The following is a 24415-nucleotide window of genomic DNA, read 5'->3' on the forward strand; positions in this document are numbered from 1 at the left end:
CGGCTCCCTTGGCCAATAAAGTGAGATGAGTGCCGCAACCCCAGAGTCGGCCACAACTGGTCAGGGGTCCCTTTAGCTTTTACCACAAATAGTACACCCCACCACCACCGGGGATATTACCAAACAGAAGTCGCCCGTTTCTATTTTGATTCACATGAGGACACGGCGACTGGGGCATGTGCTCTTCTTGAACTGACTGACCCCGAGGAGACCCGATCTCTGTTTTCACCCGTCTGCTCCCTGCCGAAATGCCAACCGCAGCAAACCTTATAAATGAGAATCTCGATGAGAAGATGCCGAACAGAGTAGCTTCGTGAGCAGCGGGTGGTTGAGCTGAACGTAACTTTCGCTGCTGCTGTGATTCCTAGGCTGTCGATCCAACCCCCTGATTTAGTAATACTCTTCTCTGCAAAATTCACATCACCGCCTTTCGGCAGGAACGCCTACGGATCAGCCCGCAAGGGATTCAAGCAGAAAACATCTGGGGCCAAGTAAGGTGGGTTTTTTTCTGGGGTTTTTTTGCTTGCATGGAGTTGGTTGGCCACATTCAGGGCTTTTTGCTCAGCCGGGACTCGGTTCCGGCACCTCTCAGTTGGGGGCCATTGCCATTCTAAGAGCAAAGGAGGCGTTTGAGTTCCGGCACCTCTTTTTCTAGAAAAATAGCACTGGTTGGGTTGAAAGGTCTTCTTTGCAAGAAGCAAAGTTACAGGGAACCAGGTAGAGGGTCTTCTCAGTAGTGGCACCTGCCCTGTGGAACGCCCACCCGTCAGATAATTAATAATAATAATAATATTAATAATAATAATATATTACTTATACCCCTCCCATCTGGCTGGGTTTCCCCAGCCACTCTGGGCGGCTTCCAACCAAACACTAAAAACAATACAGAGTCAGACATTAAAAACTTCCCTAAACAGGGCCGCCTTCAGTTGTCTTTTAAAAGTAAAACAGTTGTTTATTTCCCAGTCTTGGCAAGCAGTCTTAATTCTCAGGTACGTTCCAGGAATCTTCATGCAGATAGTTGCTGGCTTAAATTACTGGCCCTCAAGCTCAGGCTAGTTTCTGTTGTTTGCCTACAAGTTCCACCTTGCCCAGAGATTACCGGTAAATGATTTGGCATTGTGAGAAGCACATTTTGTCATAACAATTCTTCCCATCCTCCTTGTTCCTTTCTTCCTCTTTCCAACAATAAAATAACACATTGTTGTAAGGCAATGATAATAATCATAATTTTATTATTTATACCCCACCCATCAGGCTGGGTTTCCCCAGCCACTCTCGGCAGCTTCCAGCACATATAAAACATACTATACTAAAAGGGCAAACACTAAAAACTTCTCAATACAGTCATACCTCGGGTTGCGTACTGTGCCGAACCCGGAAGTACTGGAACTGGTTACTTCCGGGTTTCGGTGCTTGTACATGCGCAAGAAACGCTAAATTGCGCTTTGCGCATGCACAGAACCACTGAATCGCAACCCACGCATGTGCACACACGGTGCTGCGAGTTGCAAATGTGCTTCCCACACAGATCACATTCGCAACCCCAGCATCCACTGAACAGGGCTACCTTCAGATGTCTTCAAAAGGTTGTGTAGTTCTTTATCTCCTTGAGATCTGTAGGGAGGGTGCCACCACCGAGAAGGCCCTCTGCCTGCTTCCCTGTAGCCTCACTTCTCGCAGGGGGGGAACCGCCAGAAGGCCCTTGGAGCTGGACCTCAGCGTCCGGCCTGAACGATGGGGGTGGAGACGCTCCTTCAGGTATTCTGGTATATTGGGCGATTGACCCAGTCCTGTGGAACACACTGCCACTAGAGATTCAGCAGGCACCTCCTGTGTCGACTTTAAAACGCCTGCAGGAAACTTTTCTATTCTGCCAGGCCTACGCAGGCAAGGAAGAGTATACACCCCACAGTGGTCTACTGGTGTCTGTTTTGGTTTTAGTTTTATGTTTGTGCTGGTCCCGAGGGTTAACCGTGCGGCGAGGTCCGAGTCCAGTCCGAGGTCAAGGGTGCGGTATGGAGGCTGTCCGTCAAAGCTGATGCTGGGTCCAAGGCAGGGAGTTGGGTGGGGCCAGGAACTCTGGCAGAAGAGCAGAACAGGGTTCAGGCAGGAACTGGCTACCAACAATGTTGCTTGCGCAACCTGGGACTGGGGCTGGCCGGCTTTTATCTGCCCTGAGACATGAGGCGGCCCCAATTCTCAGGTGACTCGCCTCTCCTGGCCTGGAGGCGAGCGCTCCTCCTGCGGGAACTTAGTTCCCTCTGCCTCTCTGCCCTGAGCCTCTGCAGCTCAGGAGAGGCTGGAGGGTGACCGGACCCAGAAGCAACCTCAGCTTCCCCTGACGGGGCTGAGAGTGGAGCACCTGCAGGCAATGGGCCCTCCATCACCTCAGGAGCCAGAGCAGACTCAGCTGGTGCCTGCACCTGAGGACCCAGCACAGGTGAGGACCCTTCAGGCTCAGGCCCCAGCCCCGGCTCAGCAGGTTCTGGAGGCGGGGACTCCAGTGCAGGCTGGGATTCCTCAGGTTCAGCCTCCGAGTCCGAATCCCAGGCCATCACAATGTTGTTGATATCAGGTCTACCAACAAGCCTGATAGATAACTGGGGAACTCGCTGCCACAGAAAGCAGTGATAAGCAAAAGCCTAGAGACAAATTCATGGAGGAGAGAGGACTTTCAATGGCTACTAGTCACAGTAGCTCTGCTCTGCCTCCACAACTGGAAGCAGTAATACGTCTGGACCCCAGTTGGTGGAAACCACAGAAGGGAAGACGCGTCTTGTGTTCGAATCTTGCTTGTGGGTTCCCTGTTGGCTACTGTGAGAACAGGATTCTGGTCTAGACTGGCCATTTTGCAGATCCAGGAGTCACTTCTTAGGCTCTCAATACATGTGGACTGTTATCCATTCAGTGATGATGATGATGATGATTTATTTATTTATACCACGCCCATCTGGCTGGGTTTCCCCAGCCACTCTGGCTGGCTCCCAACAGAATATTAAAGGTAAAGGGACTCCTGACCCTTAGGTCCAGTCGTGGCCGACTCTGGGGTTGCGGCACTCATCTCGCTTTAGAGGCCGAGGGAGCCGGTGTACAGCTTCCAGGTCATGTGGCCAGCATGACTAAGCCACTTCTGGCGAATAAGAGCAGCGCCTGGAAACACCGTTTACCTTCCCGCCGGAGTGGTACCTATTTATCTACTTGCACTTTGATGTGCTTTCAAACTGCTAGGTTGGCAGGAGCAGGGACCGAGCAACGGGAGCTCACCCCGCCGTGGGGATTCGAACCGCCAACCTTCTGATCGGCAAGTCCTAGGCTCTGTGGTTTAACCCACTGCGCCACCCGCGTCCCATAACAGAATATTAAAAACACAATCAAACATCAAACATTAAAAACTTCCCTAAACAGTGCTGCCTTCAGGTGTCTTCCAAAAGTCAGATAGTTGTTTATTTCCTTGACATCTGATGGGAGGGCGCTCTACAGGGCAGGGGCCACCACTGAGAAGGCCCTGTGCCTGGTTCCCTGTAACCTTACTTCTTGCAGGGAGGGAACCGCCAGAAGACCCTTGGAGCTGGACCTCAGTGTCCGGGCTGGACAATGGGAGTGGAGATGCTCCTTCAGGTATACTGGGCCAAGGCCATTTAGGGCAGGCACAGGCAAACTCGGCCCTCCAGATATTTTGGGACTACAACTCCTATCATCCCTGACCACTTGCCCTGTTAGCTAAGGATGATGGGAGTTGTAGTCCCAAAAACATCTGGAGGGCCAAGTTTACCTATGCCTGGTTTAGGGCTTTCAAAGTTATGAATTGGACAGGACTGTGAGAAAGGACAGGAATTTTGAAGATTTATTTCCCCTCCCCAGGCTCAAGTGTGCATGCACACGAAAGCTCATACCAAGAACTGACTTAGTTGGTCTTTAAGGTGCTACTGGAAGGAATTTTTTTGTTTTGACTATATTGCCAAGGACATCAAAGCCTCCTTCTCGGTGTTCGCGGACATCTTCCGGGGCTGAAACGCCTCTGTCAACAGTGACACGATGGTCGGCTTGAAGCCCACGGACATCCCCCCCTCAGCGACCGTCAAGTTTCTCAGCGCCGGGACAGCCGCCTGCATTGCTGACCTCTTCACCTTCCCTTTGGACACGGCCAAAGTCAGGCTGCAGGTGAGAACCGCTGGGTTAGGGTGCCGAATTGGGACCAGCGAGACCAGGGTTCGAATCCCCCATTCAGCCATAATGAAACTCTCTGGGTGACCATGGGAGCCAGTCTCTGCCTCTCAGCCCAACCTCGCAGGGTTGTTGTTGTTGGGATTAAATGAGGAGATGGAGAACTATGCGTGCCAGCTTGACCTCCTTGAGGGAAAAGGTGGAATATGAGCACAAGCAAGAAGCACTCTCAGGTGCTTAAAGTGGTATGAATGCAAAATTATTTATTCAGATATATACATTACACTGACATTACAATCATTTGGACATTTTAAGACTTGACTTCCTTCCCCCGTCTTTCTGTGTTTCCTTAAATTTATTTTTTAATATCTTCTGCGTATCCAAATTAACTTAATTTGCTCATCTATCCATCTACTTTAAATATATACAGTCATACCTCGGGTTACAGCCACTTCAGGTTGCATTTTTTCAGGTTACGGACTGCCGAAACCCGGAAGTAACAGGTTACTTCTGGGTTTCGGCAGTTGTGCACGCGGAGAAGCGCTAAATCGCGCTTTGCACATGCGCAGAAGTGCCGAATCGCAACCTGTGCATGCGCAGACGCAGGTTGCGAACACTGCGGGTTGCAAATGTGCATCCCGCATGGATCATGTTCACAACCCGAGCATCCGCTGTAATCTTATGAAACTGCAGGTTATTACAATAACCCTACCAATGTTTGCAATTTATCTCTAAATATTCAATTAATAAATACCCTATTCTTTTTATAAAACGTTTGTTAACTTGATATCTTATTCTTCTGGTAAGTTTTGCCATTTCTGTATATATTCCATAAGTTTCTGTATCCATTTTTCCTTTGCTGGGACTTCTGCTTCTTTCCATTTTGGGGTTCTGTACATTCCCACCACATATGCTAAAAAATCCCTTCTTTTTCTTTACATTTCCAACATGTGTTTGACCCGGTTTTTTTCCATGACTATACAGTGGTACCTCGGGTTAAGTACTTTATTCGTTCTGGAGGTCCGTTCTTAACCTGAAACTGTTCTTAACCTGAAGCACCACTTTAGCTAATGGGGCCTCCTGCTGCTGCCACACCGCCGGAGCACGATTTCTGTTCTCATCCTGAAGCAAAGTTCTTAACCCGAGGTACTATTTCTGGGTTAGCAGAGTCTGTAACCTGAAGTGTATGTAACCCGAGGTACCACTGTATTTTGACCTATATCTACTGCCCAGTGTATCATTGAGGATTTTACTTGCTGAATGCAGACTCAGTCTGCTACAAAACGGAGCTGTGCCATGTGATGAGTGGTTGATTTCTCGTCAACTTCTCCTTTCAGATCCAAGGGGAATGCAAGGCTTCCAGGACAGCGAAGAAATACAAAGGGGTGTTGGGCACCATCACTACCATGGTGAAGACGGAGGGGCCAAAGAGTCTCTACAACGGCTTGGTGGCCGGCCTCCAGCGCCAGATGAGCTTTGCATCCATCCGGATCGGCCTGTACGACTCGGTGAAGCAGTTCTACACCCCCAAGGGCTCAGACAGTAAGTTCTCCGCTGCCTCCGGAGGCCCTGAGCTCCGGCGGGGGTCTCGTTCTGATACACGGCGGGCTTCCAAGTGTCTCCACCTCCATCGTTGAGCCCGGACCCTGAGGTCCAGTTCCGAGGGCCTTCTGGCGGTTCCCTCACTGTGAGAAGCCAAGTTACAGGGCACCAGGCGGAGGGCCTTCTCAGTGGTGGCACCCGCCCTGTGGAACGCCCTCCCACCAAATGTCAAAGAGAAAAATAACTACCAAACTTTTAGAAGACATCTAAAGGCAGCCCTGTTTAGGGAAGCTTTTAATGTTTAATAGGTCATTGTATTTTAGTGTTCTGTTGGAAGCCGCCCAGAGTGGCTGGGGAAACCCAGCCAGATGGGCGGGGTATAAATAATAAATTATTGTTATTATTATTATTATTGTTATGTAGTGAAGTTTCACCCTGGGCCAGCAGGGGGATACTGTATATAGTTTTCACTCAGGTCTGTAGATAAGATTTCACTCAGGTCCACGTCAGTTATTTTAGGCGGGAAACTCTGGGCTGTTTTTGCTACAATGTTGACAGCCGGCTGCCTATAAAAGCAGGCCGGCTGAGCTGTTTGCAGTCAGTTCTATTCCAGCTTACAAAATAAAGAGCTACTTGGAGAAATCGCTGTGTCGTCTGCTATGTCAACCCACAACGTAACAATTATTATTATTATTATTATTATTATCATCATCATCATCATCATCATCATCATGAGCTATCCCATTGACAGAACATCGGCTTGTCATCCTACGCTACGCTATCAAACCTATAGTTACATAAATTCAACTGACAAATATACCCACATTGCAACGGGCTGTGTTTAACTTTATGAATTCTTTATACATCATATAAACATACCGTACCTCTTTTCACATTCTCATATTAAGCAGAAGCAACTAAAGACCAACATTTTGAACAGGAAATGCAAATAGATCAGTTCTTAAATATGTAATGTCCAAATAGAAGCTTTTTTTGCGTTCCATGTAAGTCTTTACGAATACAAGTGTCAGACACGACAACTTTAAGAAGCATACCTGCAGAAAATGAACTTGTTCTTTGTAATGCTCCACATATGCCTTTGCAAAATATAATTGCTGTATGCAGGTATCAGACGAAAGAACTTAAGACAAGGATTCCTGGAATAATACCTTGTTTCACCCTGCCGGGCTTTGTCAGCCATGCATACTCTAAATAATACAGATAAACATAATAATGTAGTTTTTTTAACAAATTAGGAAATAAAACGCATAACACACATATTGAACAATGGATCTACATACCATATTTTGTGTTTATCTGTATTATTTAGAGTATGCCCGGCTGACGAAGCCCTGCAAGGCGAAACAAGGTATTATTCTGGGATGGGAATGATCCCTTTGGACTTGGAGTAAAAAAGGTGGGATGGGAGGTATAATAAACAAGGATAACAAATAAATAGAATAAACGTGGCAGTTAACAGCTAGGGAAACATCATCGGGGAAATGAAATAAACTGCCTTGTGAACACAGCCCAAATTGTATAACTGGGGGAAGAGATGGAACGAGGATATTAATCAGTTGTAAAGACAAAAACACCCTCTGTCTCTCTGTCTGCCTCGCTCTCTCGCTCTCTTTTTAAAAATTGTTTTTGTTTGGTTTTACATATTTAAAATTATAATCGCACCACAGTTTAAAGATTCCTCCAAATCTCTGGACTCCCCCCCCCCCCCCGCCGCCACCGCCATGGGTTCTGTGGTTAAACCTTTTCTACTGCATCTGTTTTCAATAACCCGCCCCCCCAATAAATTAACTCCCTTATACCATATTTCTCGTTACGTTACAAGTGTTATTATAGTCCTGCTCATGTTTTCAGCTGCTTGCAATGGTCTTTAAGGTCAATTATATATATATATTTTCCCCATTCCTTATTAAAGTTTTGGTCTTCCTGGTTCTGGAGCTTTCCAGTCGGTTTTGCCATTTCGGCATAGTCCATCAACTTGATTTCCCCTTCTTCTCTGGTAGGGACTTTATCTTCTGCCTCTTTCTCTCTCTCAGGCGCCAGCATCCCCACCCGGTTACTCGCCGGTTGCACCACCGGAGCCATGGCCGTCACCTGTGCCCAGCCCACAGATGTGGTTAAGGTCCGCTTCCAAGCGCACATCAGGTTGGTTGGTGGACCAAAGAAGTACAATGGGACTGTGGACGCCTACAGGACCATCGCCAGGGAAGAAGGGGTCCGAGGACTCTGGAAAGGTGTGTTGTCTTCCGCCATTCATTCCCTTTTTGCATGATATTTATTATGATTGTCCTATTTATTACCGTATTTTTTGCTCTACAAGACTCACTTTTCCCCTCCTAAAAAGTAAAGGGAAATGTGTGTGCGTCTTATAGAGCGAATGCAGGCTGCGCAGCTATCCCAGAAGCCAGAACAGCAAGAGGGATTGCTGCTTTCGCTGCACAGCGATCCCTCTTGCTGTTCTGACTCCTGGGATTCAGAATATTTTTTTTTCTTGTTTTCTTCCTCCAAAACCTAGGTGCGTCTTATGGTCTGGTGCGTCTTATAGAGCAAAAAATACGGTGATTTTATTTCCTACCCGCCTCGCACCCTAAGATCCCAGGGTGCGGGTGTCAGATGCCGCAGTATGAAAATGCAAAATTATAATCGGTTCAAGCAATTTTAAAATCGGAGCCTAAAAATCTCTCTGAAGAGTAGGTGGGTTCCCATGAGGCAAGACGCAGCGATAACAGCAAGAACATTTATTGAACTACAGTCGTGAAAACAGATAATTCTAGCCACCGAGACCTCCTGGTCAGCTCCTGGGATCCAGCCAGGAGATCACAATTGACAATCTCTACACACACACACCCCAACCCTTTGCTTCCGCCCACTACAGGGACCCTGCCAAACATAATCCGAAACTCTATCGTGAACTGTGGGGAGATGGTAACCTATGACCTCATCAAGGAAACGCTGCTGAGATATCGCCTGATGACAGGTAAGGAAGCCTCTCCCCAGATGCTGGAAATCTAGGCCTCAAATCTAGGTCTGCTCCAGTTACCTAACTTGCGGTCTTAAAGATTATGGAGTCTCCAGCCAATGAAGGAGGAGGGATTCAAAATGGCGGCTCAGTCTCTCTCCTTTTCCGCCTGAAATATTTTTATTGCTTTTTACAGATACAACTTTATATCAACAACATTTATATACTCATTTCATGAGATTCTCTGAATCTCATGACTTCCTCCATCCCTTCCAGGGATCTTTCTATTATTATTATTATTATTATTATTATTATTATTATCATCATCATCATCATACTACATATCAATACATTCTCCACAATTCCCATTTATCTAGCTTAACAATAAACTGCTTTACAAGTGATTCTTAGAGTCCAGCTAACGTTTTGATTTGCTTCCAATAATCCCTTAGGTACATTACAAAATTTCCCCATTCTTTTTTAAAGTCCTTATCTTCTTGGTTCCTAAGTCTCACAGATAATCTTACCGTTTTGGCATATAGCCCAGCAGTTTTGCGGCTCATTCTCTCAGCCGCTCCGCGGTACAAGCTGTCAGGACGTTACCTCCATCAGCTTAATGAAACCTCCATATCCAAGACCAGCCTATCACTGACCATCGCTCTGGCCATCGCTCTCAGACACATTTTGAGCTTCCCAGCATTTTCTTGGCTGGCAACTGGTGGAAAAAAGGACTTGCCGCGTCACACGAAAGGAGCAGCTAAGTCAGAGATGGTGAACCTGTTCCCAATCCAACAGATGTTGCCGGCCTAAAGCTCTCATCCTCATCTCTGACCCTCAGTGACGCTGTCTGGGTTCGAGAACCACATTGGGCAAAAGATAGCATTGCAGGGGATAGGATTAGATGACCTCCAGGGTTCTGTCCAACCCAACGATTCTATGATTCTATTGTTGTTGTTTTAGTCGTTTAGTCATGTCTGACTCTTCGTGACCCCTGGACCAGAGCATGCCAGGCACTCCTGTTTCCCACTGCCTCCTGCAGTTTGGTCAAACTCATACTGGTACCTTCGAGAACACTGTCCAACCATCTCGTCCTCTGTCATCCCCTTCTTGTGCCCTCCATCTTTCCCAACATCAGGGACCTTTGTTGGCAAGGTGATGTCTCTGCTTTTTAAGAAGCTGTCTTGGTTTGTCAGAGACATCACCTTGCCATCAAAGGTCCGTATAGTTAAAGGTATGGTTTTCCCAGTAGTGATGTATGGAAGTGAGAGTTGGACCATAAAGAAGGCTGATCGCCGAAGAATGGATGCTTTTGGATTCTGGTGCTGGAGGAGACTCTTGAGAGTCCCATGGACTGCAAGAAGATCAAACCGATCCATTCTGAAGGAAATCAGCCCTGAGTGCTCACTGGAAGGACAGATCCTGAAGCTGAGGCTCCAGTACTTTGGCCACCTCATGAGAAGAGAAGACTCCCTGGAAAAGACCCTGATGTTGGGAAAGATGGAGGGCGCAAGGAGAAGGGGACGACAGAGGACGAGATGGTGGGACAGGGTTCTCGAAGCTACCAGCATGAGTTTGACCAAGCTGCGGGAGGCAGTGGAAGTCAGGAGTGCCTGGCGTGCTCTGGTCCAGGGGGTCATGAAGAGTCGGACATGACTAAACGACTAAACTACAACAAGGTTTATCATTGCTTTTCTCCCAAGAAGCAGGCGTCTTTTAATTTTGTGACTCCTGTCACCATCTGCAGTGATCTATTATATGATTCTATTATCCAGACATATAAATTAGCATTTGCAGTTCCTTTTTCTCACCTCTGCCCATGCATGGTGCCCCTCTTTTATGATGTGTGGCAAATTAGACTGAGAGAGAGAAACTCAGGGTTACCAAGTGTGTGTCATGGCTGCAGGGCGGGATTTGAACCCAAGTCTCCCGGTGTCCTTCATCAGACACTATAACTGCTGCACCAAACTACCTCATAAGCCTAGATCTTTCAACCAGCCTTTGGCCTTGGCGGCCAACTCTCAAAAGGTAGCTTCTGGAGCGGTTTTCTAAGGGAAGGAAGCTCCCAGTTTGGGGGCTGTCCCAAACCTGAACCATCTCATCTCCATTTCCTGCCGCCAACAGACAATTTCCCCTGCCATTTTGTCGCCGCCTTTGGGGCCGGATTCTGTGCCACCATTGTGGCATCTCCCGTGGATGTGGTCAAAACGAGATACATGAACTCCATCCCAGGACAGTACAAGAACGCTCTGAACTGTATGTTCACCATGGTGGTGAAAGAGGGACCTACGGCTTTTTACAAAGGGTAAGCAATAACATCCTAAACACCCCCTTCTGTTCTTTTTATTAGTAATTAAATCTGTATACCGCCCTATACCCAAAGAGCCCAGAGCAGTTCACAACCAGGCAAAGGGCCTTCCTGGTGGTGGCCCTCCCATCAGATGTCAAGGAAATGAACAACTATCTGACTTTTAGAAGACATCTGAAGGCAGCCCTGTTTAAGGAAGTTTTTAATGTTTTCAATATTCTGTTGGGAGTCGCCCAGAGTGGCTGCAGAAACCCAGCCAGATGAGTGGGGTATAAATAATACTATTATTATTATTATTATTATTATTATTATTATTATTATTACCATCACCTATGCTTTTTTGGTATCAGTTTCCTTATCTTAAAGGCATTTTTATGCCACCTTTTAAATTGGCCTCAAAGCAGTATACAGCGGACGCTCGAGTTGCTAATGCGATCCGTGTGGGATGCACGTTCGCAACCCGTGTCTGCATGTCTGCGCATGCGCAGATTGCAATTCGGCGCTTCTGCGCATGCGCAACCACCAAAACCCGGAAGTAACCCTTTCCGGTACTTCTGGGTTTCGGCGGTCCGTAACCCCAAAAAACGAAACCTGAAGCAGCTGTAACCTGAGGTATGACTGTACAATAATAATAAAAAAAGAATAAAATCACAAAGCAAAGTTTCAAAATGCAGCAATTAACAAAAAAGACCATTATTATTATTATTATTATTATTATTATTATTATTATCATCATCATCATCTGACAGGGTTGCCCCAGCCACTCTGGGTGGCTCCCAACATAAAATAGTAAAAACACAATAGGACATCACACACAAAAAAGTTCCCTATGCAGGACTGCCGTCAGACATCTACTGAAGATCGTATAGTTGTTTGTCTGTCTGGCATTTGACGGATGGGTGTTCCACAGGGCGGGCGCCACCACCGAGAAGGCCCTCTGCCTGGTTCCCTGTAGCTTCACTTTTCGCAATGAGGGAACCGCCAGAAGGCCCTCGGAGCTGGACCTCAGTGTCTGTGCTGAACGATGGGGGTGGAGATGCTCTTTCGGGTATACTGGACTGAGGCCATTTAGGGCATTCAAGGTCAGCACCAACACTTTGAATTGTGCTTGGAAACGTACTGGGAGCCAATGTAGGTCTTTCAAGACTGGTCTTATGTGGTCTCGGCAGCCGCTCCCAGTCCCCAGTCTGGCTGCCACATTTTGGATTAGTTGCAGTTTCCAGGTCACCTTCAAAGGCAGCCCCACATAGCCAGAAGCTTGCAGGGCTAGATTTGGCCCCCAGGCCTAAGGTTCCCGACCCCTGGCCTCCACGATGCCCATGGGAGCTTCTTCCTATGTCTTTCAAGGGAGGAGAACAGTCCATGTCTAACTGGCTGCCTCTGTCTTCTTCAGTTTCATACCCTCCTTCCTGCGACTGGGATCCTGGAACATGGTGATGTTTGTGTCCTTTGAGCAACTGAAAAGACTGATGGTTCTGGCCCAGGTGACCTGGGAATCCCCTTTCTGAAACCGGAAGCCGTCTCCGGGAAGGAGAAGGTGGATCGCGACAAGGACTCCCTGAGAGGAGAACACGGGAGAGGAAAACACGAGAGAGACAGCTTTGGCCGGGGAGCTTTTAGGAAACACTCTTGTCGCGGCGGCAAGGCGCAAATGGCAATGGTTTTAATTGCTTCGGAATGTGTGGCTCCGTGGCGCATAATATTCAAGCTGAGAAAAGGAGACTTTAAAAAGGACAAATTTGCCCATGACTTCTGGGTGCTGCCACCCCAGAAAAGGAGTGCCGAGAGACTCTGATGCTTCCTTGCCCAGGAGGTTTATCCGGATTTGAATGGGGTCTCGCGTGGTCTGGTCCAAAGGTTCTGACTGACAGGTGAATATGCAATGGGGAATATTAATAGCATTGCATTGTTTTCGGGAGGAGGACCTAATTACACAAGGAAAAAAGTGATTAGTTTAATCTTACTGCAAAGAGACCTACAGAGTAGCAATGATGTTACCAGTACAGTGGTACCTCAGGTTAAGTACTTAATTCGTTCCGGAGGTCCGTTCTTAACCTGAAACTGTTCTTAACCTGAAGCACCACTTTAGCTAATGGGGCCTCCTGCTGCCACCGCGCAATTTCTGTTCTCATCCTGAAGCAAAGTTCTTAATCTGAAGCACTATTTCTGGGTTAGCGGAGTCTGTAACCTGAAGCGTATGTACAGTGGTACCTTGGTTCTCAAACGCCTTAGAACCCAAACACTGCAAACCCAGAAGTAAGTGCTCCAGTTTGCAAACATTTTTCGGAAGCCAAACGTACTCCGTTTTGAGTGCCACACTTTTGTTTTGAGTGTCACGCTGATGTCTGTCTGTTTTTGCTTTTTATTTTGCGTTTTTGTTTTTGCGGCTCTTTTTCATGTGACTGAGTGGAACCCAGTTCAGTTACTGATTGATTGATTGATTGATTGTGTGACTGCAGAGCATTGTTCATTGCTTTCATTTTATGGATCAGTGGTCTTGTAAGATAGTAAAATCCATGTTAAATTGCTGTTTTAGGGGTTGTTTTTAAAAGTCTGGAATGGATTAATCCATTTTGCATTACTTTCTATGGGAAAGCGTCCCTTGGTTTTGGAACGCTTGGGTTTTGGAACGGATTAAGTTTGAGAACCAAGGTACCACTGTATCTAAAACTGTGTTGTCCAAACTTGGGTCTCTGTTTTTGAACTACAACTCCCATCATCCCTAGCTGACAAGACCAGTGGTCAGGGATGGTGGGAATTGTAGTCCAAAAACAGCTGGAGACCGCAAGTTTGGGAAACTCTGGTCTAAAAGATCTAGAAGCATCAGGTTAGCCACACCTGACTTAAGCCATAATACATTTATAACGGCGCTTCCAGACATCCTTGTTTACAGAACATTCGTCCCGATTTATTCTCAAGGAAATCTGTCAATGTTGGCTCTTTTTTGAGCCTTTGCTCTGAATTGTTTGCAGGGATCTTAGGTGATGCATCAAAGCAAGCATTATCCCACACTTTCCATTGCATTCCCCGAATCTCTTTCCTTATCACTAAAAATTTGATCTTGTGGAGAAGCGAGTTTGTTGCACGAGACCTCCCAGTCATCCATAATTATGCAACCTAAATTTGCCAGTATGCAACTGAATCTCACCTGAAAATGGCAACAGTCTAGAAGCTCCCTTAGTCTTTAAAAAGGTTAAGGGACCCCTGACCATTAGGTCCAGTTGCGGATGACTCTGGGGTTGCGGCGCTCATCTTGCTTTATTGGCCGAGGGAGCCGGCGTACAGCTTCCGGGTCATGTGGCCAGCATGACTAAGCCGCTTCTGGCGAAGCAGAGCAGCGCACGGAAACGCCGTTTACCTTCCCACCGGAGTGGTACCTATTTATCTACTTGCACTTTGACGTGCTTTAGAACTGCTAGGTTGGCAGGAGCTGGGACAGAGCAACGGGAGCTCACCCCGTCGCGGGGATTTGAACCGCCGACCTTCTGATTGGCAAGTCCTGGGCTCTGTGGTTTAGTGGCTATAGGTTGCAGGAAACAGGGGACTGCAACACCATCCAAGTCTACCACCAAACGCTTCTGATAATGCAACATTTTACTGGCATTCTGCAGCCTGAAGCAGGTTGGACTTGAACAGACAAGGGAAGGGAGGATGCTATTGTCTGAGTAGGAACATTAAAGAGATATCTGTGCTTGCAGACTGCTGCAGAACCTCCTTCCCAGTACTAACTTAAATTTCCTTCTCCTTTGCCTAGAGATGGCTTCTGCAACACAAAAGCGCCTGCCCTACTGAACCCGCGGAAAATCTGCTGGCAGATGGAACTCCTGCTGTAAATACAGATTGGATGAAGAAGCAGCAATTTCTCCTCCACCCCCCTACTCAAGAGGAAATCAAAGCTCTTCTGCCATGTTCCCATTTTTGTAGCATTCCCCCACCCCAAATAAAGCTTTTTTTTTTTCTATTTTGCAGAACTTTCTCTTTCAGATCTACATCAGCTTCATTTAATTCAGCAGCTGCCCCACAATTTGACATTCTCCAGCCGGGGCTGAATGCAAAATAATTAAAAGATATCTCTGTCTTCCATCAACGCCCAGATTCTCAAAGCAATGTGGTCCCCAAGTGGGGAAGGGTAGGATAGTTGTGGCCTGGGTTTGTTTTTCTCAGACTTGTGACTCCAGTTGACAAAATGGTATTATTATTATTATTATTATTATTATTATTATTATTATTATTAGCACTGTGGGGACTTTCACAAGCAATTGTAATCTGGGTGGTGGAGGTAGGAAGTCTGCTATTCCCAGAAAAAAATATCAAAAATCCCCTACTAACACCTAAAGATGTTCCATGGGACACCTGATGATAGAAATCTTCACATTTCTCTCCTCTATGTCTACTCAGACGTAAGCCACATTGAGTTCAACAGGGCTGAGTAAGTGTGTACAGCCGTACCTTGGTTTTCGAACAGAATGCGTTCCGGAAGTCCATTTGACTTCTGAAACATTTGGAAACCAAGGCGCAGCTTCCGATTGGCTACAGGAGCGTGCTGCAGCCAATCGGAAGTTGCGCCAGACGTTCAGCTTCCGGGGCAAAGCTCGCAAACCGGAACGCCTACTTCCGGGTTTGTGACGTTCACGTTCCAAGTCGTTCGTGAACTAAGCTGTTCGAAAACCAAGGTATGACTGTATAGGATTGCACACTGATTAATCATATAAGCGTTAGTTAGTTGATTAATCCACTGGTTAATTGATCAGATTTGCATATTAATAATAATTTTGAAACAAGAAGCGTTTCCAGTCTCCAAGCAATGCGAGATTCCAGGGGTTCTCGGCGCTTACTCAGCATTCATGTTGCCTCTGGGAATGAGGCACAGCAGAGACTGCAATGTCTTTAGAATACGTGGCTTATTTAGAAGAAGAAGAAGAGTTTGGATTTGATATCCCGCCTTTCACTCCCTTTAAGGAGTCTCAAAGCAGTTCACATTCTCCTTTCCCTTCCTCCCCCACAACAAACACTCTGTGAGGTGAGTGGGGCTGAGGAGAGACTTCAGAGAAGTGTGACTGGCCCAAGGTCACCCAGCAGCTGCAGGTGGAGGAGCGGAGACGCGAACCCGGTTCCCCAGATTACGAGACTACCGCTCTTAACCACTACACCACACTGGCTCTCACATATATACAATCTGAAGATGAAACATTGGTGGGCCTACCTGTCATGGATGCTTTAGCTGAGATTCCGGCATCGCAGGGGGTTGGAATAGATGACACTCAGGGGTCCCTTTCAACTCTTAAGATTCTATTATTCTATGAAGTGAAGTTACAGGGAACCAGGCAGAGGGCCTTCTCGGTGGTGGCGCCTGCCCTGTGGAATGCCTTCCCATCAGATGTCCAGGAAATAGACAATTATCTGAAGGCAGCCCTGTTTAGGGAAGTTTTTAATGTTTGATGTTTTACTGTGTTTGCTGTTTTCATACCATACCAGTTGTGTCTCGCACAGAGCCCCTTATCTTTGTTCTCTTCAATGGCCCATCACCCAGGCAATCACCACACTAGAAAGCTAGCCTGCCTTATATTTTAACCTCACACACAGCCTGCCTCCTCCCCGCTAAACTCATGACGATACTTTATTTTAGACTACGCTTGTGTGTTTTTCATAGCAGCATCTCAGAAGGGCTCTAAAATAGAATTTATCATCAAAAATAAGAATGTGGGTTTTGTTTTGATATAACATCTGCTTCCTGGGGCACCTGCAGGAAGTCTGCAATCAAATTTCCAGAAGGAAATGAAACACAGTCCTAGTTAGAAGTGCTCCCCAAATCTTGCCCATTATTCCCCCGCCCCCCCAAAAAAATCACCTGACCATAATACAGAAGGGTCATTCTATTTTGTTCATCACCTTCGTCATAGGCCTTTTTTAAGGAATGTCCTGCTGAGATAATCAGGACGATAATTGGATTTAGGCTACGATTTATTCCTACCAGCCACAGGGCCAAAGATGGAGATGGACATATACATCGAATTCAGCCTGAATCTCCATTTCTCATTTTTTCTACCTTTAAAATTCAGTTCTCCAGATTTCCACACCAGATTGGAGGGGGAAAGTCCTCGTGAAACTTCAGCATTGTAATGAGAATTTCTCCTAATATACACCCCCAGAATAACTCTTAGGAACACACAAAAACACCACTAGACTGTTAATAGCACTTTTAATTATCCAGGTGAAAGGCTAGACATTCAAGGGAAGGCAGGCAGGCAAGGAAAAGACAACGATCTCTCCTTACACGTAGGAGGAAATGAAAAGCATTTCTCATTTAGCAGGAACTTCCCGAAACATTGGTTCTTCCTAGAATGTGCTGGACGACTTGCACTAAAAGCTTTTCCAGGCCATTAACTTTCTCCTTGTCAGATCAGATGCAGAAACTTTGCCAGAAAAGGAGGGGGGAGAGAGATAGAGAAAAGCTGGCACACCTTTCTGTGGGAGTAGGGGACAGGATCCGGCCGGCGGGGCCTGCCCACCTGTCAATCACCCGGCACCAAAACAACTGCAGGTGACCCAGATGATCGGAAGCCAAACCCCGAAAATGCACAGCCCACAAACTTCTTTGCAATGGTGGGGGGGCCTTCCAAAAAAAATATTAAAATACTGTAATACATCAAGCATTAAAAGCTTCCCTAAAGAGGGCTGCCTTCAGATGTCTTCTAAAAGCCTGGTAGTTGTTTTTCTCTTTGACATCTGGCGGGAGGGCGTTCCACAGGGTGGGTGCCACCACCGAGAAGGCCCTCTGCGTGGTTCCTTGTAATGAAGGGGAAAGGGTGGAGGCCAGTGGCAAAGCAGCGCAGCTTTCCCGCTTCGCCCGACAGCTCGGGGTAGGTGGGGGTTGTGGGTAGGCGGTGCGCTGAATGTCACCCGCCTAGGAGATGACACCAGCGGCGGTCTGCACCCACCTTGCTCCACCACTGCTTCTGCCCCACAACAGAGGGGAACAGTCAAGAAAGTGGTGTCGCCGTCGCCTCTAAGTTTCTGCCACCTGAGCCAGTTGCCTCCATCTGCCCAACGGTTCCTCCGGTCATAGCTGCCAACGTTTCCCTTTTTTAAAGGGAAATTCCCTTATTCTGAATAGGATTCCTCGCAAGAAAAGGGAAAAGTTACCGTATTTTTCGCTCTATAGGATGCATTTTTTCCCCTCCAAAAATTAAGGGGAAATGCGTGTGCGTCCTATGGAGCGAATGCAGACTCCTTGGTGCGCACCGACCCCTCTCGCTCTCCAGGCTTCTGGGATAGCCGCCGCTGGGAGAGCAAGACTCTCTTGGCTTCAGCAAAAGGAACCTGAAGCCTGTGGAGCGCAGCGGGAACATGCGCTGCGCTCCGAAGGCTTCAGGGATCTTTGAGGCTGGCAGTTCCCCCCACCGCCTTCCCGCTGCCCTCCGAGCTTGTGGGGCTGGTGGTGGTGGGATCTCTGGAGGCTTCTGGTCGCCTTGACTGAAGGTGACTGAACGCACCTTGAACACATTGAACACACCTTGTCTTAGAGGGGGAGAACAAGAGAAAAAGAATTCTCCCCCTCTCTGCGCAGCACCCCTTCAGCAAAGCGGCAGGAGAAATGGACGGGGCTCTGTTTCTCCTGCTACTTCGCTGAAGGGGCGCTGAGGGGGAGAATTTTTTTTCTTGTTCTCTCCCTCTAAAACAAGGTGCGTCCTATGGTCGGGCGCGTCCTATAGAGCGAAAAATACGGTAACAGCTATGGCTCCGGTCCTGGGACCCGGCGTTGATCAGCTGATGCAGCAACCGCAGAAAGACCCTTTAAGCATTCGGACAAGATTCCCACACCTTGCCGCCAAACAGCTTTGAGATATTTTGTGGACAGGAAGAACGGTCAATGCATTTTATTCCAGACTCAGCTTTGTTGAATCTTTGGGAGAATTTCTGATAAAACAGGGCTGAGCAGGCGAGATTTCTCGCCGGTGTGGGTGGGCGACCTTCCAAAGGCTGGATTGTCCCAGATCAAAAAGTACAGCGCACCGAACTGCAAACCTGACCAAGCAACAGGCAATGTTCCAGCAACATGCACGGTTGGGAGATTCCTCAAACCCCCCCCCCACATCTCTGGATCCGGCGAAGGAAAGGCCACTATCTCTGCTCAAGGACACCATCCGACGCAAGAAAAGGAGCTCAGGGAAAGGGCAGGATGTTGGGGTTTTTAAAAAAAATAAATTTATTTATTTGCTTTTTCAGATTAAAATTTTACAGGCACATAGAAACAAGATTCTAAAGGATCTCCTGGACTTCTTTCCTCCCCTTTGTAATAATAATAATAATAATTTATTATTTATACCCCGCCCATCTGGCTGGGTTTCCCCAGCCACTCTGGGCAGCTCCCAACAGAATAATAATAATAATAATAATAATAATAATAATAATAATGCGACAAAATATCAACCATTAAAAACTGGCGGGGAGGAAGCAGGCTGTGTGTGAAGTTAAAATATAAGCCAGGCTAGCTTTCCGGCGAAGTGATTGCCTGGGTGATGGGCCATTGAAGAGAACAAAGATAAGGGGCTCCGTGCAAGACGGCCACTGGGTATGGTTAGGCTAATAATAATAATAATAACAATCTTTATATGCCACCCATCTGACTGGGTTACCCCAGCCACTCTGGGAAGCTTCCAACAAAGGAAAACAGCAAACACAGTAAAACATCAAGCATTAAAAACTTCAGATGTCTTCTAAAAGTCAGATAGTTGTTTATTTCCTTGACATCTGATGGCAGGGCGTTCCACAGGGCGGGAGTCACCACTGAGAAGGTCCTCTGCCTGGTTGTGAACTGCTGTGGGATCTTTGGGTTTAGGGCCGTATGCAAACTTAATAATAAAAAGAACAGAAGGGGGTGTTTAGGATATTATTGCTTACCCTTTGTAACACTTGGTATTAAACATGCCAATATCTGGTGCATGGATAGGAATCTGTCATTTTAAAAATCCGCTACTGCATTTATCTCCCACCTCCTCTCCCAAGGAAGCTCGAGGCCACGATTCCCCACTGTAGCCTTACGACAACCCTGTGAGGTAGGTTAGGCTGAGACAGGGACTGGACCCAGGTCACCCAGCGAGCCCCATGGCCAAGTAAGGATTGGAAGCCTCGTTTTCTCGGTTCTAAAATCCAGCACTGCAACCACTGCACTGCACCACACTGCCACTGCACTCAGGGAACGAGTTTGCTGTGGGAAGGTGCCAGTGGTCACAGGTGTTTCAGAGGAGAGGTCCAAAGGATTGACTAATTTCCCAAGAAAGCCTTAACTGCTGTTATAAATGAGAGTTTTGCAGAGCTGCTTGTTTTGCCTCCTTGTGGCTAATTGTCGGTAACGATGATGGAAGGGAGCCTCACAGTGTATAAAGTGAATTTCACAACAGATGGGATGGGATTGAGCTCACCTCCAGAGCTTGTCAGGACCAGTGCCAGATTTATGTATAAGCTAAGCAAGCTATAGTTTAGGGCCCCACTCTCTTGGGGGGGGGGTCCCAAAAAAATTAAAGGAAAAAAACTGGATGTACACTTCCAAAATATAAGATAAAAAACAAATAAAATAAAAGCTACATACAGCAACAGTGTTTTGTGTTGTGTAGGCTCCTGTGATGTAAGCAATGGGCCCCACCTCCTAGCCTGCTCCCTAAAATATCACCAGTTTGCTCATTTCTATATATAGGGTGCCTACATTCTGCTATTTTTAATTATTAGTAGTTTGCATCATATATTTACACCAATTATTATTTCATTTTATAGCAAGTGTCTAGAGATTAGATTGTGAGTCTTTGTAAACTGTGTTTCTAAAGGAACTTTTGTTATTGCCAAACGCCAATGTGTTTGCATTATTAAGTTTGTTATGAATAAAAAATCATTTTAAGTTAGAGCTTAATGTACTTCTTCTTAACTGTATTTCTTCTTAACTGTATTTCAGTTCGACAATTACTTTGATTAAATGCATATTTTGTTATGTGCAAATGGCTTGAGATACCTATTAGGTCCATAAATGACCATCTAGCATATATTCAACACAAAAAACAGTGACAATTTGTTGTGGACAAGGGACAGCTGGACATATCAAGGGCCCCATTACCTTCAGTAGCTTAGGGCCTCATCAAAACTAAATCTGGCCCTGGTCAGGACTCAGCTGTGGAATACAGCTGGAGGAAACCACTTTTGAGTGTTTCCTAGAAGCAAGTTACAGATAGGTAGCCGTGTTGGTCTGCCATAGTCAAAACAAAACAAATTCCTTCCAGTAGCACCTTAAAGACCAACTAAGTCAGTTCTTGGTATGAGCTTTCGTGTGTATCTGAAGAAGTGTGCATGCACACGAAAGCTCATACCAAGAACTGACTTAGTTGGTCTTTAAGGTGCTACTGGAAGGAATTTGTCCTAGTGTTACAGGAAAAATCCGAGGGCTCCCTTGGACAAAACAAAGACACCAACCAGGATAACTTGGAGCAAAACAGCAGCCTGTAGGCTTGGCCTTTATTGAACTGTTGCAACAGGGTATTCCCCTCACGTGCAGGAGAGAGGAAAGACCCAGAAGAATAGTGTGCAAGGTCTTATAAAAACTTTTGAATTTCCCCTCCTCTAGGTCTAGCCCACCCCCAGAAACATCATGCATACATTACAGGAAGGAGGGGCTGAGGGAGGAGTTGGTGGTAACCTGAGTGTCTTGTCACCTGGCTGGTTCCTCCCTTGCCCCCTCCCCCTGAGTCACTTCCAGGAACTTCCAGTGAGACAAAGGGGAGTTGGCAGTTTCCTGCCCCCTGAGGGAAGATCTGATCAGTGTCCTTTGTTTCAGTCCATGTTGAATCCACTCCCATATGCAAGTTCTTTGTGATCTTGATTGTCTTCTGTCTGGGATCATCAGGGTTGGCATGGGCAGGGCTCCTGTTTATGTGCTGAGACAGTGAAGGGATTTTGGCTGACCAGGACTAAGTCACCCCCCTTTGTTAGTTCTTGTTATATGGAGTAAAATAAAAAATGGAACAGTGCAAATCCAATGTATGGTTGACTTTCTATGAATTTATAACAGAAATGTGGCGTTATGAATTTATAACAGAAATGTGGCGTATGTAGTGTGTGAGTGTGAAGTTTATACAAACAGAATGATTGGGGTGGGGGGGTTCCTGCTACACTAGAAGCAAGCGCTGGAAGCATTTTGCGAAATAAATAACACAAAGGAATTAGGCAAGAGGTCTCCTGAGCATATGCAGGTTCCAGAGAGGGAGAAGCCATGTTAAGTCAAGCAGCAAGGGGGGGGGGGCACAATAAAAGAGTTTTGTGGCAGGCACATACCAAATTCAGGTAGGGAGAAGCAAAGCAAAGAAAAAGAAGGGGCAAATCATTGAAATCAGAAAGACTGCAAATAATCTTAGTGAGGTGGAACCAGTGCTTTTTTCCCCTGGGGGGACGCAGGGGGCATGCATACCCCTAAACATTTTGTGGATCTAAATTTGGCCTTATTATGGGGCAGTATTTCAATAGGAGTAGGAAAATGAGAGTACCCCTAAACATTTTTTTAAGGAAAACAAGCACTGGGTGGAACCTGCCCTTTGCAAACTCTCCCCCTTTGCATGTCTTTATGCAACACCTTCAGCAGCCCTTTTAAATGGATTCGAAATTGTTTTTAGCTCTGACATTGCTGTCAATTCCACACGGAGCTGTTTTTAATTGTTTTGCCTCTGTGGAATTGCTTTCACTGTGGTTTTTAATTGTTTTTCTTGCTGATGTTTTCCCCGCATTAGGATGCAAGCCTAGCCCCGCTTACCTGGGAGTAAGACCCATTGGATTCAGCAGGGCTTACTTCCGAGTAGATGTGGTTAGTTTAAATGCATGCCAAAAATGAGGTCCTGGGTCATAGGGGAGAGGCTCTTGTCCATAGCGGTCAACGTTTTCCTTTTTTAAAGGGAAATTCTGTTATTCCAAATAGGATTCCTCGCCAGAAAAGGGAAAAGTTGACAGCTATGCTCTTGTCTTCCCACCCAGAAAAATGCTGAATCAATCCTAAATTTTGGTTTTTCTAGAAAGTGGGTCATGGCGGTTTTGGGAGTGTCACATTTGGGAGACGATGGAGGCTTGTTGCGCCAGGGATTTGCCCAATCCTGCTTCTCCTGACTGACTTAAACGGGGCCTACTCATGAGTCGGTGGGCTCACGAGCCCCCCATCTTCTCCCTAGTTATTTGGAAGCAAAACCCTTCTGGGCAATGGGGCTGGCAGACCTAACCCTTGAATCCGGTGGGGTATACTAGGACTTCCCCAGCTGGTCCGGAATGCAGACTCCGGCGCTGGCCTAGAAACACATTCTGCACATGCTCAGAGGCGCTCCCACCAGCTCACAACCCATTTGCAGCTGGGCGCAGGGAGCTGGGATGTGTGCAGGGCCAGATTTAGGTTTGATGAGGCCCTCAGCTCAATGGGGCCCTTTATACATCCAGCTGTCCTTTGTCCACAACAAACTGTCACTGTTTTGTTATTGTTGAATATATGCTATATGGTAATTTATGGACCTAGCAGGTATTTGCACATGACAAATAGGAGCCTACACAACACAAAACACTGTTGCTGTATGTAGGTTTTATTTTATTTGTTTTTTATCTTATGCTTTGGAAATGTACACCCAGCCCTGTAAACATCTGAAAACGTTTGTAGGTTTGAGTTGAAATGTTATGCAATGAGAATATAAGGAACTGATTTACATTTAATGAGGGGAAATACAAAAATAAGAGAGAAGGTAAAAAAAAAGTGGTTACAGAAATGCTAAGAATAAAGTAATTATGTACGGAAGTCAGAAAGAGGTCCATGCTCTGTTAGAGCAATGCTTGAGTTTTTGAACTATGTACGGAAACTGTGATTATGAAAAAATGGAAAATGCAATAAAAATTACTACAGTGGTACCTCGGGTTAAGTACTTAATTCGTCCCGGAGGTCCGTACTTAACCTGAAACTGTTCTTAACCTGAAGCACCACTTTAGCTAATGGGGCCTCCTGCTGCTGCTGCGCCCCCGGAGCCCAATTTCTGTTCTCATCCTGAAGCAAAGTTCTTAACCCGAGGTAATATTTCTGGGTTAGCGGAGTCTGAAGCGTCTGTAACCCGAGGTACCACTGTATTTTTTAAAAAAGGAAATGTACATCCAGTTGCTTTTTTCTTTAAATTTTTAGGGGCCCCCAAAACAGTGCCCCCCCCAAGATACAGCTTGTTTAGCTTATGCGTAAATCATGCGTGCGCCCTGGGGCTTTGCTCCGGCGCCCAACCGGTTCCTCCTCTCTGCTCCGGGCGGGCTGGATCCTGCGGGCGCTTGGGCTCCGCAGGTGCGGAGGGGGCGCGGACCGGCAAGCGGGCGGGTGGTGGGCGCGGCCGGCGGGCAGGAGGCGGCGCCGGAGGCGGTATAAAGAGGCGGCCGCT

General features: G+C 46.7%; 1 protein-coding gene across 1 annotated transcript; it reads left to right on the forward strand.

Moving 5' to 3' along the window:
* The first annotated feature begins 3959 nt into the window (after positions 1 to 3959).
* On the forward strand, positions 3960 to 14952 carry UCP3 (uncoupling protein 3). The gene is made up of 7 exons (XM_081860717.1): positions 3960 to 4164; positions 5505 to 5709; positions 7764 to 7961; positions 8603 to 8704; positions 10808 to 10988; positions 12385 to 12862; positions 14746 to 14952. The coding sequence occupies exons 1-6, from the start codon at positions 4039 to 4041 to the stop codon at positions 12497 to 12499; spliced, it is 927 nt and encodes a 308-aa protein (XP_081716843.1). The 5' UTR covers positions 3960 to 4038; the 3' UTR covers positions 12500 to 12862; positions 14746 to 14952.
* Positions 14953 to 24415: the final 9463 nt, after the last annotated feature.

This window comes from Podarcis erhardii (assembly GCF_964252035.2).
Source record: "Podarcis erhardii genome assembly, chromosome: 4".
NCBI lineage: Eukaryota > Metazoa > Chordata > Lepidosauria > Squamata > Lacertidae > Podarcis > Podarcis erhardii.